Source organism: Gymnoscopelus microlampas, assembly GCF_963454915.1.
Source record: "Gymnoscopelus microlampas genome assembly, chromosome: 14".
NCBI lineage: Eukaryota > Metazoa > Chordata > Actinopteri > Myctophiformes > Myctophidae > Gymnoscopelus > Gymnoscopelus microlampas.
In genome coordinates this window covers 17,566,917-17,579,976 of record NC_139951.1, presented here as the reverse complement: position 1 = coordinate 17,579,976, position 13,060 = coordinate 17,566,917, and the positions used below count along the sequence as shown (strand labels likewise).

The 13,060-nt window shown below is 42.6% G+C and overlaps 1 protein-coding gene across 3 annotated transcripts in view; it reads right to left on the bottom strand.

Annotated features, from left to right (window-relative positions):
- The window catches only part of LOC311059662 (integrin alpha-M-like), a 30,486-nt gene that overhangs the window by 3,918 nt on the left and 13,508 nt on the right, over positions 1-13,060 (bottom strand). For 2 of the 3 annotated variants that reach the window (XM_084077676.1, XM_084077677.1), the window contains exons 9-26: positions 12,390-12,537; positions 12,201-12,274; positions 11,183-11,306; positions 10,757-10,896; positions 10,502-10,654; positions 10,193-10,405; positions 9,922-10,055; positions 8,940-9,070; positions 8,677-8,834; positions 8,450-8,575; positions 8,065-8,138; positions 7,037-7,178; positions 6,818-6,916; positions 6,582-6,661; positions 6,401-6,493; positions 6,188-6,257; positions 5,960-6,058; positions 5,723-5,803 (exon numbers count right to left, since the gene is read on the bottom strand). In XM_084077676.1, coding sequence (XP_083933802.1) covers positions 5,723-5,803; positions 5,960-6,058; positions 6,188-6,257; positions 6,401-6,493; positions 6,582-6,661; positions 6,818-6,916; positions 7,037-7,178; positions 8,065-8,138; positions 8,450-8,575; positions 8,677-8,834; positions 8,940-9,070; positions 9,922-10,055; positions 10,193-10,405; positions 10,502-10,654; positions 10,757-10,896; positions 11,183-11,306; positions 12,201-12,274; positions 12,390-12,537 — 2,139 coding nt within the window. The remainder of the gene's footprint in view (positions 1-5,722; positions 5,804-5,959; positions 6,059-6,187; positions 6,258-6,400; positions 6,494-6,581; positions 6,662-6,817; positions 6,917-7,036; positions 7,179-8,064; positions 8,139-8,449; positions 8,576-8,676; positions 8,835-8,939; positions 9,071-9,921; positions 10,056-10,192; positions 10,406-10,501; positions 10,655-10,756; positions 10,897-11,182; positions 11,307-12,200; positions 12,275-12,389; positions 12,538-13,060) is intronic. The other variant, XM_084077678.1, reaches the window with a different exon arrangement.

Here is a 13,060-nt window from a genome sequence, read left to right as displayed (position 1 = left end):
GACATTGTGGCTAATATTTGATCTCAAATTGACTTTACTTCACAGTAAATCATGACCAATTTAATTTAGCAACAATTCTTTTGCACTAGTTTATCCCTGAGATTTTTCCTAAATCCCAGGACAAATTAACTTTAATTGTAGTTATTATCTACATTTACGCATGAACCCTCCAGGGCCCATTTGTTTGACACCCACGTGTCTTGTCTTTTCTTCTCTCCTACCACTAAGTCAATGTCCTATTTTAGGGCATTTTGCCATGGTAACTGACATTGCAATTTGGGCAAAAGGGTTAAAAGATTATTAAAATAGTTGATCTACAATTTCACCTTAAGAAACCTTAACTTAAACTTCAAGCACACATACAAAAACGCTTTTTAGACAATCAACAAATAATAATTCAAACAGGTCTGATTGCTCATACCATGAGTCAAACATCAGTAGAGAATAATTGTTGTTGTGCGGAAGAACCTCCCAACTTATGTTGCATTTTGAACTTAGTGGCATAGTTTTGGAAGTTACAAGTAGCTTAATACATTTCATTATGCGTTAAGTTTTTCTTCTGTGGTATATTGCCAACCTAGAAATGATACATTCATTTACAAAATATATCTCGAAATTCCTATGTAAACAGTCGCTCAAATAAGACATTTCGATTTTTTAGACACCTCGCATGGCGTCTTTTCGCTCCTCGTCCGCACTGCTCCCCTACTCTGAGGGTGGCAGCGCAAGTGTCAGTCCGTTCGCCAGTGTCACGTTGCTGGCACCACCAGCCGCCAGTGAGACTGCTTTTCCAGCAGCACCCATCTGCGGGCTTTTCTTGGCCGCTGCCAAGAAAGAGCGTGGGACTTTGCTTTCCTCCGCAGAGGGTGAAGAAGGCTCATCTTTTATCTTCACCTTCTTTTTTCTAATTATTCCAGCCCCACCAGGACGAAGCATTCTCTCTGCCTGGATCCTGGCGGTAAGAACTGAAGTGACCTGACGTAGCACCCCGCCCCTCTCTTTCCGAGCGGGCGCTCGCATGTCAGGCCACACCCACTCAGACTTCCTTCTGAGTGGTTTTGGGGGTGCTGGGTTGGCGCCCAGCCCCCGATCTCGGACAGACCCTGGTCTGCCTTTAGCTTGTCGCCTGCCACCTTTGTGACACGCAGGCTTGGGGCAAACGCCGCCCTTCTCGAACGCCACCAGTCTGCTTTTAGCTGGTCGCCTGCCACCGTTGTGAACTGGTGGCTCAGAGGACACGCCGCTTTCAGCAGGTAGCCTGCCACCTTGGTTACCCCGAGGCTCCGTAGGACCACCCAGCTGGCTGGCCATGGCTCTCCGCCCTGGCGTAGTGGTGTGCTTCCCCTCCATCTTGGGTGGGCTGGTGTCGACGTCCGTCATAGCGGCGCCCTCTGGACGGTCCTCCATGGCAGCTGTTGTGGCTGACACCTCCGACGGTGCCTCTCCTGGTGCAGCTTCTCCAGTAGCGACCTCCAGCGGCTGGCACCCCTCTGCATTGAATGGTTCGGTGGCGACGTCCTCTGACGCCCTCGCCTGCGCGGCTCCATCGACCATCTCCCTTGCAGCTTCTCTCGCGACCTCCAGTGGCAGCTCCACCGCGCCCGCGGCTTGGTCTGCGGGAGCAGCAACGCTGTCTGATGGCACCTCCTTCTCAGCCGTCAACGGTTCCTCTCCTCCAGCTGTCACGACGACGTCCTCTGACGCCCTCGCCGGCGCCTCTCCTGCGGCCTCTGGTGGATGGTATCCCTCTGCGTTGAGTGGGTCCTCCTCCGTGGCTCTCACGATTGACGCCTCTGTGAAGTCATCGACCTCCGATGGCACTCCCTCCTCGGCCGCCGACTCCTCTGCGACGTTGACTCCCGGCACGGTTCCCCTTGGACAAACCTCCTCTGCGATGAGTGGATAGGTGGGGTCTCCCTCCGCCGCGGTGTCCATCGAGACTGCTCTGCTGGCCGCCTGCTCATCTGCGATGTTGGCGCCTAGCACGGCTCCCTCTGGAACCTTCTCAGCGTCGTCTCCTGGTGCAGCAGTGGAAGTAACTTTCTCACCTCCCTCTGCAGCGTAGAGTGGGGTCTCTGCGTTCGCGGCTTCGTCTGCAGGAACAGCAACGCCTGGTTTGACCTCTGATGCCACTCCCTCCGGATGGCCCTCTGGACGGACTTCCTTCTCAGCGTGGTCCCCTGGAGCTGGTTCGACCTCCGATGGCACTCCCTCCGCCGCGTTGTCCATCGAGACTGCTCTGCTGGCCGCCTTCTTATCTGTGGAGATAGTCACTCGCTTTTCCCTCACAGCAGGGGGGTCTTCACTCGCTTTGGCTTTTGACCATCTGGTCAAAGTTGCCTCCTTGATTTTCTCTATAGTCTCGTCATACTCAAGGCAACAGACATCCTGTATCCTGCAGATCACAGATGAATCGATGCCAACAACTTCCAGTATGGCGATAGAATATGTAACAACCTCCAGGAATCTATCTAAATCAGCTCTTAGCTCCCATGCCAGCCTTTCGCTTGGTAGACCACAAAGAGTAAACTCTGCATCTCTCCTAAAACCTGCTTGAGCTGCTTCACACCTCTCTAGTAACTCAGCTAACACTTCCATTCCCCTTTTTTACCTGGCCTTCTTGGCATCTACAGGACTTTAGGTAGGCCTTTTTTAGTTAGTCTTAATACAATAGGCTGTGAAAGCAATCGTCAGTTCTTTTAGCAAGTAGTAGTGTTGTTCAGCCTTTAGCTAATAACAACAATAATTAATTAACACTGTGTTTAACCTGTAATAGCCCCCACCCTGTAGCATTCTATGCAAGAAGCCTGTTAATGGTCTATTCACATCTAGTAACTGTTAATTAATACTGGCAGGATTTATTTAGCTCTACCAAAGTGAATAACAGCATTTAACCCACAATGATGACTTAATCCACTGCTATCGTAACTAACCATCTAGTTGCTCACAGTTTTAGTCTATCATAAAGTCTGGTTAACCATGGTATTACACTAGTGGTAGAAAACCTCCCCCACCCCTTATCAGTAAACAATGGCCTTTAACTCCCAATTATAAGATCACCTCATAATCACTGTCTTTAGTCTGATTTTTAGCTATATTGCAGTGTCTGGTCTCTCATAAAGCCTAGTTAAACCATGAATACTATTTTAAAGTTTGTCTAATCAGCTTAAAGCAAGCATCTATGATTAGATTATTAACCAAACCTAACTACTTCTCCTCTCAAGGCGTGTTAGAATTTGGCGGTTAGCTTAGCACTGTCTTGTAAGTGAACAAAGACAATGCTAATTTTCTCCCCCACCACCCAACAGTGGCAGTTAGCTAGCAGCTAGCACTTTATGCTAGACAATAGATCTGTTAGCACTGTGAGCTAGCGACACTAAGAGTAGCTCTCAGGACTGTTAGCTTTCTAAACCCCCTTATTGGTACGCTAATCAAACTTTTAACGGTAGCCTAGCTACATAACCTGTGGTTAGCTTCTAGCTTCTCCCTCAGCTCCTTATTCTTAGCACGCAGCGTTTCACAATCTACAGTCTCTTTGTCCTCCACGGTCTTCGCAGAACTGTGGGGCTTTGTTCATAGCAACCTGATAGCGAGTCTCTTCCCGGTGGTTCCTCGGGCCCGTACGGTATTACTGCCTCGGTCCTAGCGTCGTGTAGGCCGCCGGCTCCGTGTATCTCCCTTCGCCTCCGTGGACAGATGACTTCCTTCAGTTTGTGTTAGTTGAGGCCCTTTGTCCCCTTTGTTCACACAACTAGCACTGGTTCATTAAGCCAGCGTTAGTTCTGTGAGCCTATTTAAACCTGTCCCATACCAGGCCTTATATATTTTGTTGCAACTAACTCCTCATCTAAAGAGACAGTATAGTTATACGTTCCGCTTCAAGCGCCATAGGCTACCACGGCTTTATCTGTGTCATATCTTTACAACAACACAGCATCACTCAATTATATCATCCGCTTCCAGGGCCTCTCTCTTTCCTAGAATTACAGAGGCTACCACGGGACCTTTTCTCAAGGTTCATCCGCTTCTATGGCCAAATACTTTCTTAGAGTTTACCAAGGCTACCACGGGTTTATAATTGTTTAATTACTCTGTAACACTTAACTCTGTTTAATGACTATAACCAATACACACAACTAGTTGTCCCTCTCAGACACACTAGTGGTTGATTACGTGTAACACTTAAACTTTGTTAATGACTATGTAATTAATCCTTAAAACTGTACTGTGTTATACCCCTGTATAACACGGAGGCCTTATTAAAGGCCGCTTAAACTGACAGAAGTCCCCTCCGGGGACTACTAAAGTTTAATAACTTGTAATTAAACTTAAAACTGATAGATGTCTCTTATATAAGAGACTCTAAAGTTTAATAACTGCGTAGTTCAACGCTTAAAACTCGAATATGCCTCCTCCGGAGGCATCAATAGTTTTATTACTGTTCAATTTTGTAGCAAATCGCACTTTCTGCGTTTGATGCAGCTAAGCTACAATCGCTAGACCCATTGAAAGGGTTTAAGAAGAGTGGAGAGAGTTGTAAGCACATTACTCAAACCTGGTGTCTTTGATGGTTTTTTATTTACTATACAAACATTACAAACATAATCTAGTCTAAAACTTAGTTACCAGTTAGCAACGGTTAGCACTTTAGGCACCGGTAGTTAGTGGTTAGGTAATAAAACCTGAGAGAGAGAATAAGCACATAACACACAGAGTATTAAGGATATGACTTCACATCAGACGTACACATCACAAGTACAAAATTACAATGTTACTCACTATTGGTCTCTCACTCTCTTGTAGGATCTCGGTAAGTTACTTAAAACCCATATTTCAGGTAACCCACGGCACTGTTCCTTCCGAATCTAAAATCCTGTGCTCAGGCAGCCTATTATATCAACTTCACACATAAGGTCCGCCTTTAGGGCAGATCTTTAAGCAACAGGAAGTTCTGGTTACCCACAAGGCTTTGCGCTTGGTCCTGTCTCTTGTTACACATCACACAAGGGGAGGCTAGCTCTGGCCTTCTGCCCTGTCCACCTATTGTTTCTTATCTCACAACCTTCCCCCGCTTGGTATGCAAGAAACCCTTTGAAGCTGCTAGCTCACCAGGGGTCTATTATGCTAAGCCACCACTAGACCAACTCACCACTTTCGCCAACAGGGCATTTGAAACAAAGTACATTACTATCTCATTAATAATAATCCACAATTATCTTTCATAATAATAGATTATTTCCACACACACACACACACACACACACACACACACACGGCCATAGCTGAATGCCGGGCCATAGCTGAATGGTTAGTGAGCCCGCCTAGGGAGCCAGAGGCCCTGGTTGCCCCAGGTTCGATTCTTCCAGGCCATGTCAGCATACTGTATGTGTCGATGAAATGAAATTTGTCCCTGAGCAAGACTCTTAACCCCTAATTGCTCACAGGTTCTCATTGGAAACAAGACCGCAAGGACTTTCATGAACAATCTGTTAAAAGGAATTATCCTTAAATTATCCTTACACACACACATATATGTATATAATTATATCTAGCCTCAGTGTTACCAGATATTGATCTTTTTGGAAACACTGGTATGATTCTTGTAATAGCTGATGGGGGTGTTATTTTTGTATATGTAAAGTGTTTTTAAGTTATGTGTTTTAATGGACCCCTGAGTCTGCACAAATAAAGTTGATTGATTGATTGATATAGCTATATTTACCACTTCATAATTTTTCGTGATGTTATTCACAAAATCTGGGAAGTTAGGTTCCTCGTCCTTAGATCTGCTGCAGCCTGGAATCTGAAAGTTGGAAAATATAACATTAGATTAGAGTCACATCAAAAGCACATCAAATAACCCTAACTAATTGAACCGGAACAGTTTGTCACAGAGCAGTTTGAAGGTTGGTGTGTTTGAGTTCCAACATGCATTGAAGTGTCCATCCATGTAAGTTACCTTTATACTACCAGGATTCACCCAGATGTCTTTATCACCAAGCCTCACCGGCACCTTGATGACCACCGTAACATTAAAGGCTCTCACAGAATTTAAAACCTGAGAGGAGATAGGACATGATAGAAAGAAGGGGTATTGTATTCCTTGATGTCGCTTGATGTCACAACAGTAAACCTAAAAGCTGAATTGAATAAATGAACATACAAATATTTACATAAGATGTTTTACCGTAATTGATTGTGGAAGTGGTGTTTGCAGATAATTTTTTCCAAAGGTAAAATTGGTGTAGCTGAGTGAACTGCATAGAAATATATATATTTTTTTATTTAATAATTGTTTTACTTCATTATAAAACCTTGACAAGTTTGAATCTGCTCCCTATCAATAAAAAAATGTAACTTAAAAATAATTACTGTGTGAATGACAAGAAACAATGCAAACCTTGGATTGGAAATGGAAAGAAAAATGCTGTACTTCACATCAATCTCCTTCCACCGGTAAAGTTCACTTTTTTGGGAATGCTCAGCATTTCCACTGAAACAGAAGATAAACATTCCCTAGTAATGTAATAATAGAAAGTACACAATCACACAGTGCAGGGGTTTCCAACAGACAACAGTACCTTGTGGCATTTGCAGTGATCAGCAGATTTCTGTCAAGTTTACTGTTGATATCTATCCCATAGGAGACAGTGAAAACAGCCTAGAATGGAATGGATCAGAAAGCAAAGCACTTTAAAACACTTTAGCCTACTGTATTCATCTACAAAAAAAAAAAAAAAACTTTTGACAATTATTTTTATCCATCCTTGCAGATAATGTGAGAGGAGAAGACATGTCAGAAATCTAAAAGTTGAACCTTGGCATCGCTTTTGAAAATAGGCTTGTCAATGGTGCAGTCACTCTTCCCCCGTGATAAACCATTCTCAGCGTCTAAAGAGTTACATTCCACTCTTCCCTTGGTAAAGACAAAAAAAACGCAACGCATGTTAATCACACATCTTCTTTAACCAGTGAGAACAACTTATTAAGGCTGAACTTGGGCTTAGTTGACGTTACCATGGCAATACTGCCTTACCTGCTGTATGGTGAACTTCCTGTATGAGAGCCCAGGAGGGTATGTGAGAGTGACGCGACTGTTGTACGAGTTCTCCTCTCTGTTCTCAACTGACACCATTACGTTCAACAGTTCATCTATGCCCACTTTAACTTCTGTAGAGCTGATACAAAAACAGAAAAGAAAAGTGTTATTACATTGTTTCTTCTTAGGCGTATGAGGAATAATCATGGCAAAGAGGAAAGATCATGTTTGATTCTTCCACCGCTCCAGGCCTAACCGTGCAATCGTTTTTCATGAAATTTGGCAGTATGGTAGAGGCTCATGAAAAACTACGGAGAAATAAAATTCACAATCATTGGCCTAAGGGTGGCTCTATAGCACACAATTGGAAAAATTCAAACATGATGTACTGTATAACTCATGCCACATTTAACGTACCGCCATGAAACTTCATTACACATTATGCGTCTCCTCATGGCGAACAACTTTGCCACTTTGACCTATGACCCTTACATCTTCTGCCATTTTGAATGATATGAAAAACAGTTCAATTCTCCTCTTGAGAGTTTTGAGAAATCTGCACGAAACTTTCTACACATGGACTTTGGACCAATATGTTCAAACCAGTTGTAATAAAGTTTGTACGTGAAAACATGGAGCCTCCAGGGGCCAATGCATATCGCAGTTTTATGAGAAGTATTCTTCTGCCCCTAACTAAATAAATGCAGAGTCACATTTTTAGGAATGATAGAGGGTCATTCCAAATAGCGCTGAAGCCAATCTTACTCCAATTGGCCAAAGAAATCGTTTGATTATGCAAACTTTGAACAGCATTGTAGTAAAGGAGTTATTTTCAAATGTTCTTTATAACTGAATGTGACATATGACTTGACAGACAAGCAAGGACACAAAATCAGTTTTGCCTTCATTGGTAAGGGCTACAACTCATGACTGTAGACTCAAACTTTTTATATGGGTAAGAAATGGCACTGGTTCATCAACAAAGTAACCACACTCTTAGAGGACATGTGTACATTATGTCTCACCTGGTAAAGTTGAAATCAACTTTGAGGTTGTCAGTACAGCGGTCATCAGTGCCACAGTTGATTTCAAACCCTAACTGTTATACAAAGGATGAAGTCAACGGTGTTAATCACATTTTCTTTCAAACAGCAATATGACATGATGGTCTTAAAAGCTGTTTGAACATAAATTTACTCTGAACTGGAAATCCATAAAGCTAGCTACAGTAGGCTATATACCGATTATTCCAATGGCAATCATTCTGGCTAATCTGCAGTCTCTAATGTCAAGCTCCCTTAATGGGATAGGGTAATCTGTACTCTCTCAAACTCTAAATAAAAAGTATTACCATGGCATTCTAGAGTACATGTTTGGACCCATGACAGACAGACAGACAGGCAGACTTACAGGATGATAGGTGGTTGTCTGAGCTTGCTCATCAAGGCTTGGACTGAGCTTGTCTGAAGATGGAACACCTTCAAAGGTGAATCTAAGTTCATTAGACAGTTCATTCAGAGCATCCTCTGGACACGCCTGCAATGAGAGGGTATTATTATGAAAAGATTTATACAGTAGTCCAACCTTCAATAAAAAAATATTTCTCTAATTTCTGCTCATTTAGATTACCAACCTACCTCAATGTCAAATATATGTGAAAAGCAGTGTGTCTTTGTCATGTCAAGGGTAAAAGACTTGAACAGCTCTCGTTGTTTTAGTGTCTCGATGTAAGCACGGTTGTTTGGAGTTTTGCGGGTTGAATCCAGTGTCAATGTATAATGAATCCGTGCTTGAGCTGGAACAGTTTAGACTTTAATTGAAAAGTTACTCCCAACATAAAAGTATTTTGAAAGCTAAAATGGCTCTGTGGTGTATAGACTTAGAAAAATATTTTTTAAACCTGATTGGCGAGTCATAGTGAAGCAGACTTTAGCTGTGTTGTTCAAAGGAGAATTGCAGTCTGGGTTGTTGGTGGGGATCTGAGCTGGGATGAATGTCACCTGTGCTTCCACCATTACTATTGGCTTAGATCTGGAAATGGACAGAATCACTGGAATCACCTCTGGAAATGGACAGAATCACTGGAATCACCTCTTCCTTTACTCTCATTTACTTAGTGAGGGAAAGGGCAATAGCGCGGAATGTACAAGTGTACCATGGTGCAAGAATCTAAAATAAATACAGTATGACAAAATGACATATTTAAAAGGGTTTCTTATTCATTTCATTCATATTATGTGCAGCCATTGTTTGCTAAAAGTAAGTGCAAGAAAGTCAACAATTTCTCTGTAATGCAATGCAAACAGAATGGGAGAAAAAAATATCTGACTGCATATGTGTTTCCCGAACCCGCCCCCTAAAACTCCCTGGCGTACCCACATTTTAATGCATAGTGCCCAAGACAAGACCCGGCCACAACAGCTCTGCCAATCAAGCTAAGCTCATGCAGCTCTATTGGCGTGATAGGTTGTGCGTCGGTTTTGGGAGGCTGGGGTTTTGCATGTACCAGTCATAACAAGCCCAGAACAAAGTTGATGAGTCTCTGTTACACTGAAATTGGTGTCCAATACAATTCTGTGTTGCTGTGTTCATTGTGAACATTTTGGTTGGTGTTTTTTATTTATATTATATCATTAGAGTTGGAGTCTGGTAACATATTCTGATGGCACTAATGATGAAATTGTTTCACATGTTTTCCTTTCAGATCAAGTAAAACATTTTTTTGGATGAAAGGCCCTTTTTAGTGCCTTCTGTATGCAGAGGTTTTCAGATGTGTTAGAAACAGGCTCAAGTAATAGGTGTAAAAGGGTTTGATGTCTTGAGGTAGAGGTAGAAGACAAGAATAACACCAGGGATAGAATTACATCATTCTTTATATTTACCTGAGTAGGAGGACAGCACCCTTTGAACCCACTGCCAAGTCAGGCAGGCTGTCTCCACTGAGGTCAAAAGAAGACTGGCTAATAGACAGACCAAAGAACCGCAGTCCAGGCTGGACATCAGAGCCAGGGATTCTCTAGATGAGAAAACAGGTAAGAGAATGTTTTCGGAGATCAAGTTATAATGCATGGGTTGCAAGGTTTGCACCTGTCCAGAAAATACAAAACGTTGCATGAATCCATGGCCACTGTATTGACTCTCAGTCTCACACACCTGTGAGTACATGGGATTGACGTTTTTTCTTCCATCACCATGGAAAATATAGATGCTTCCTTGACCATCATTCTCTAGTGGTGCTCCCACAGCCAAATCATTGAATCCATCACTGTTGAGATCAGGCAGTGGAGCAAGAGAGGAACCAAACCTTCCTCTTTCTCCTGCAACACCTTTCAACACTGTTTCACTATCGGATAGACAATCAGCTCTCTGGTGGGAAAACAGAAAAACAGGAATGAGAATTACAATTTGAACACCTGAGGTAAAATGTATGCATTTGATGACAGAAAGTTAAACATTCTTTACCCCGTGAGTAAGGCTACAGACGTAAACCCTGCCCTCTCGATCTTTCTCCGTGAATGAAGGAGCAGATATGAGGATTATGTCAGTGTATCCCATTTGATCACGATACACATCCATGGTACAAACCTCTGCCCCAAAATATGCTCCAATCTGAAACTGAGAAAGCCAAAAATCATTATTCAAAGGAGGCAGAATTACATTTATTACTAAAATATATATTTTCCTTCATGTTTTGTGAATAATATTTGGGGCACAAACCTGTGGATCTGTTGAAGGGTCAATATTTTGGGAGGTTTTGCTGGAGGAGAACACCATTACCATCCCCATGTGTTTATATCTTGGAGCACCGACAATGGTGAGAATGCCACTTATTGTGTTTGCAATTGCCATGGAGTAACCTAGGAGAAAACAGCACTGAGTAAACATTGAGTACTTGATTTTTGAAATAATTAATGATGCTTAGGGTGCATGTACTGTAGGTGTTGCTAAAGCTGATTATCACATGACCTTCTTACCAAGAAAAACAAACTGTGCTGTGTCAGAATACATTGGACTACACTACAGTCACTAAACAATGACGTCCAAATGGATAGAAGTCTTTCATTATTTAGATACAGGCATTTCTATACTTGGTGGTAACAGCATACAATATAATAAGAAGTAATAAGAAATTTACTTTCTCACCAAGATAACTGTCAGGATCCATATCTGTAAGCTCCTTGAAGTTTGCCCTCTGGCCTCGTTTTGATATTTCCTGGTAGCTTCCTTTCCATTGGAAGGCACCAACAGCTGCCATCTGGAATCCTCCCTAGTATAAGTATAATAAAATGAAATTATGTTTTTGTGGAACAATTCCTTCCATATTTTTTGTTAGGGTTGCCACTAATATCGCAGGTTGTGCCTTACCTCCTTCAGAATTGTAATATCACAGGCTGCAAAATGGAGTGTCCCTAATATACTTTGTTAAAAGTATCCTAAAATGTCCTAAAAGAATAGCAGCATGCAATTACTAATCCAGGCTGCGTAATGGAGCCTGAGGTGGTATGTAAATGGTGGTAATGAAAGAACTGCACTATAGAAGCATGATCCAGTGAATTTCCCTCAGGATAAATAAAGGCCTGCCTGCCTACCTACCTACCTACCAACCAACCTACCCATCCATCCATCCTTGCCATTCACCTCCACAAGTTTTTAGCGGTGCCAGCCGCTCTACACTTGACTATGTCCGTCCGTATGTCCGTTTGTCCGTTTGTCCGTTTGTCCGTTTGTCCGTTATGTCCGTTTGAGCACGGGCTTTAAACAGCTATAACTCCAGATCGCAGCATGCCAGCAAGTCCAAATTTGGTATGTGGACTTACACCACCAATAGGGACGAGCATTGACTGCTGAAGCCCCGCCCCACCCTATTATAGCGCCACCAGGAGGCCACTGGCTTTAAACAGCTATAACTCCAGTTTGCAGCATGCCACCAAGTCCAACTTTGGTATGTGGACTTACACCACCAATAGGGACGAGCATTAATTGCTGAAGCCCCGCCCCGCCCTATTATAGCGCCACCAGGAGGCCACTCATCAAAGGCACCGCTTCCTTCACACAGGGTGCGATTTTTTATTTGCCCATCTGCTGTACCCCTCATACCAATTCATATGACCAAGAATAGGGTTCTGTGTGTAGAAACAACTAAAGAAATGTTTTTGATTACCCCAGGTACATAAGCAGCACTGAATCCCTCTTGAGCCATTTCCAGTTTCAATGAGCCACCGCTTGTCTGAGATCCTGTAAAGGTAAAATAAATCAACAAGAAATATCTCACTGCTCAATTTTGAATGGGGAAAAAAAAATATTTCCTTGCTAAGCCAGATTTAATTTGGACGTTGGAACTATAAAGTACCTTCAATTGAAAAGATGCTGTTCTGCAAAGCCTCCTTGATTCCATCAAGAGCTTGAAAGTTGGTCACTCGAAACACGTGTTTTGACGGATCGGTTGCAATGGTGTCCAACTCTAATTTTGCCTTATAATCATTAAAAGCACGTCCAACCTAAGGATACCAAAAACAGTGTTTGCAATGTTTTAATGACAATGTTATTGTTTATAAGTAATTGGTTTATAATTCTTTGCTCATCTCAACATTGATATTGTAGATTTTACGTAGGTTTTTTTGCACTTTACATACTTCATACTTTATTACTTATTACTACTTAGTACACTTATATTATAACTCTTATTGTCTACTTGTGTGATACCTTGTTTTAGTCATGTTGGACATTGTTAGCTCATTCTGGTGGAGCCTGCCACACACAACTGTTTGAGCATGGAACAAATAAAACCTCTAGAATCTTGAATGGAAAAGTATTTTCTATGAATGGATTTCTATATTCCAGACTTTAGTATCAGTAGATACTAATGTCTATCTGGCTACATTCTTAGCCACTGTGGTTTAAGGCCCTCTGGCAGTACCGCCCGCCCCCCCCCCCCCCCCTCCCCCCAGGTACCGAATTTAGGTGAACCGAATAAACCAAATTTAGGTGAAAAAAAAACCCAAAACCCGACCAAACCGTGGA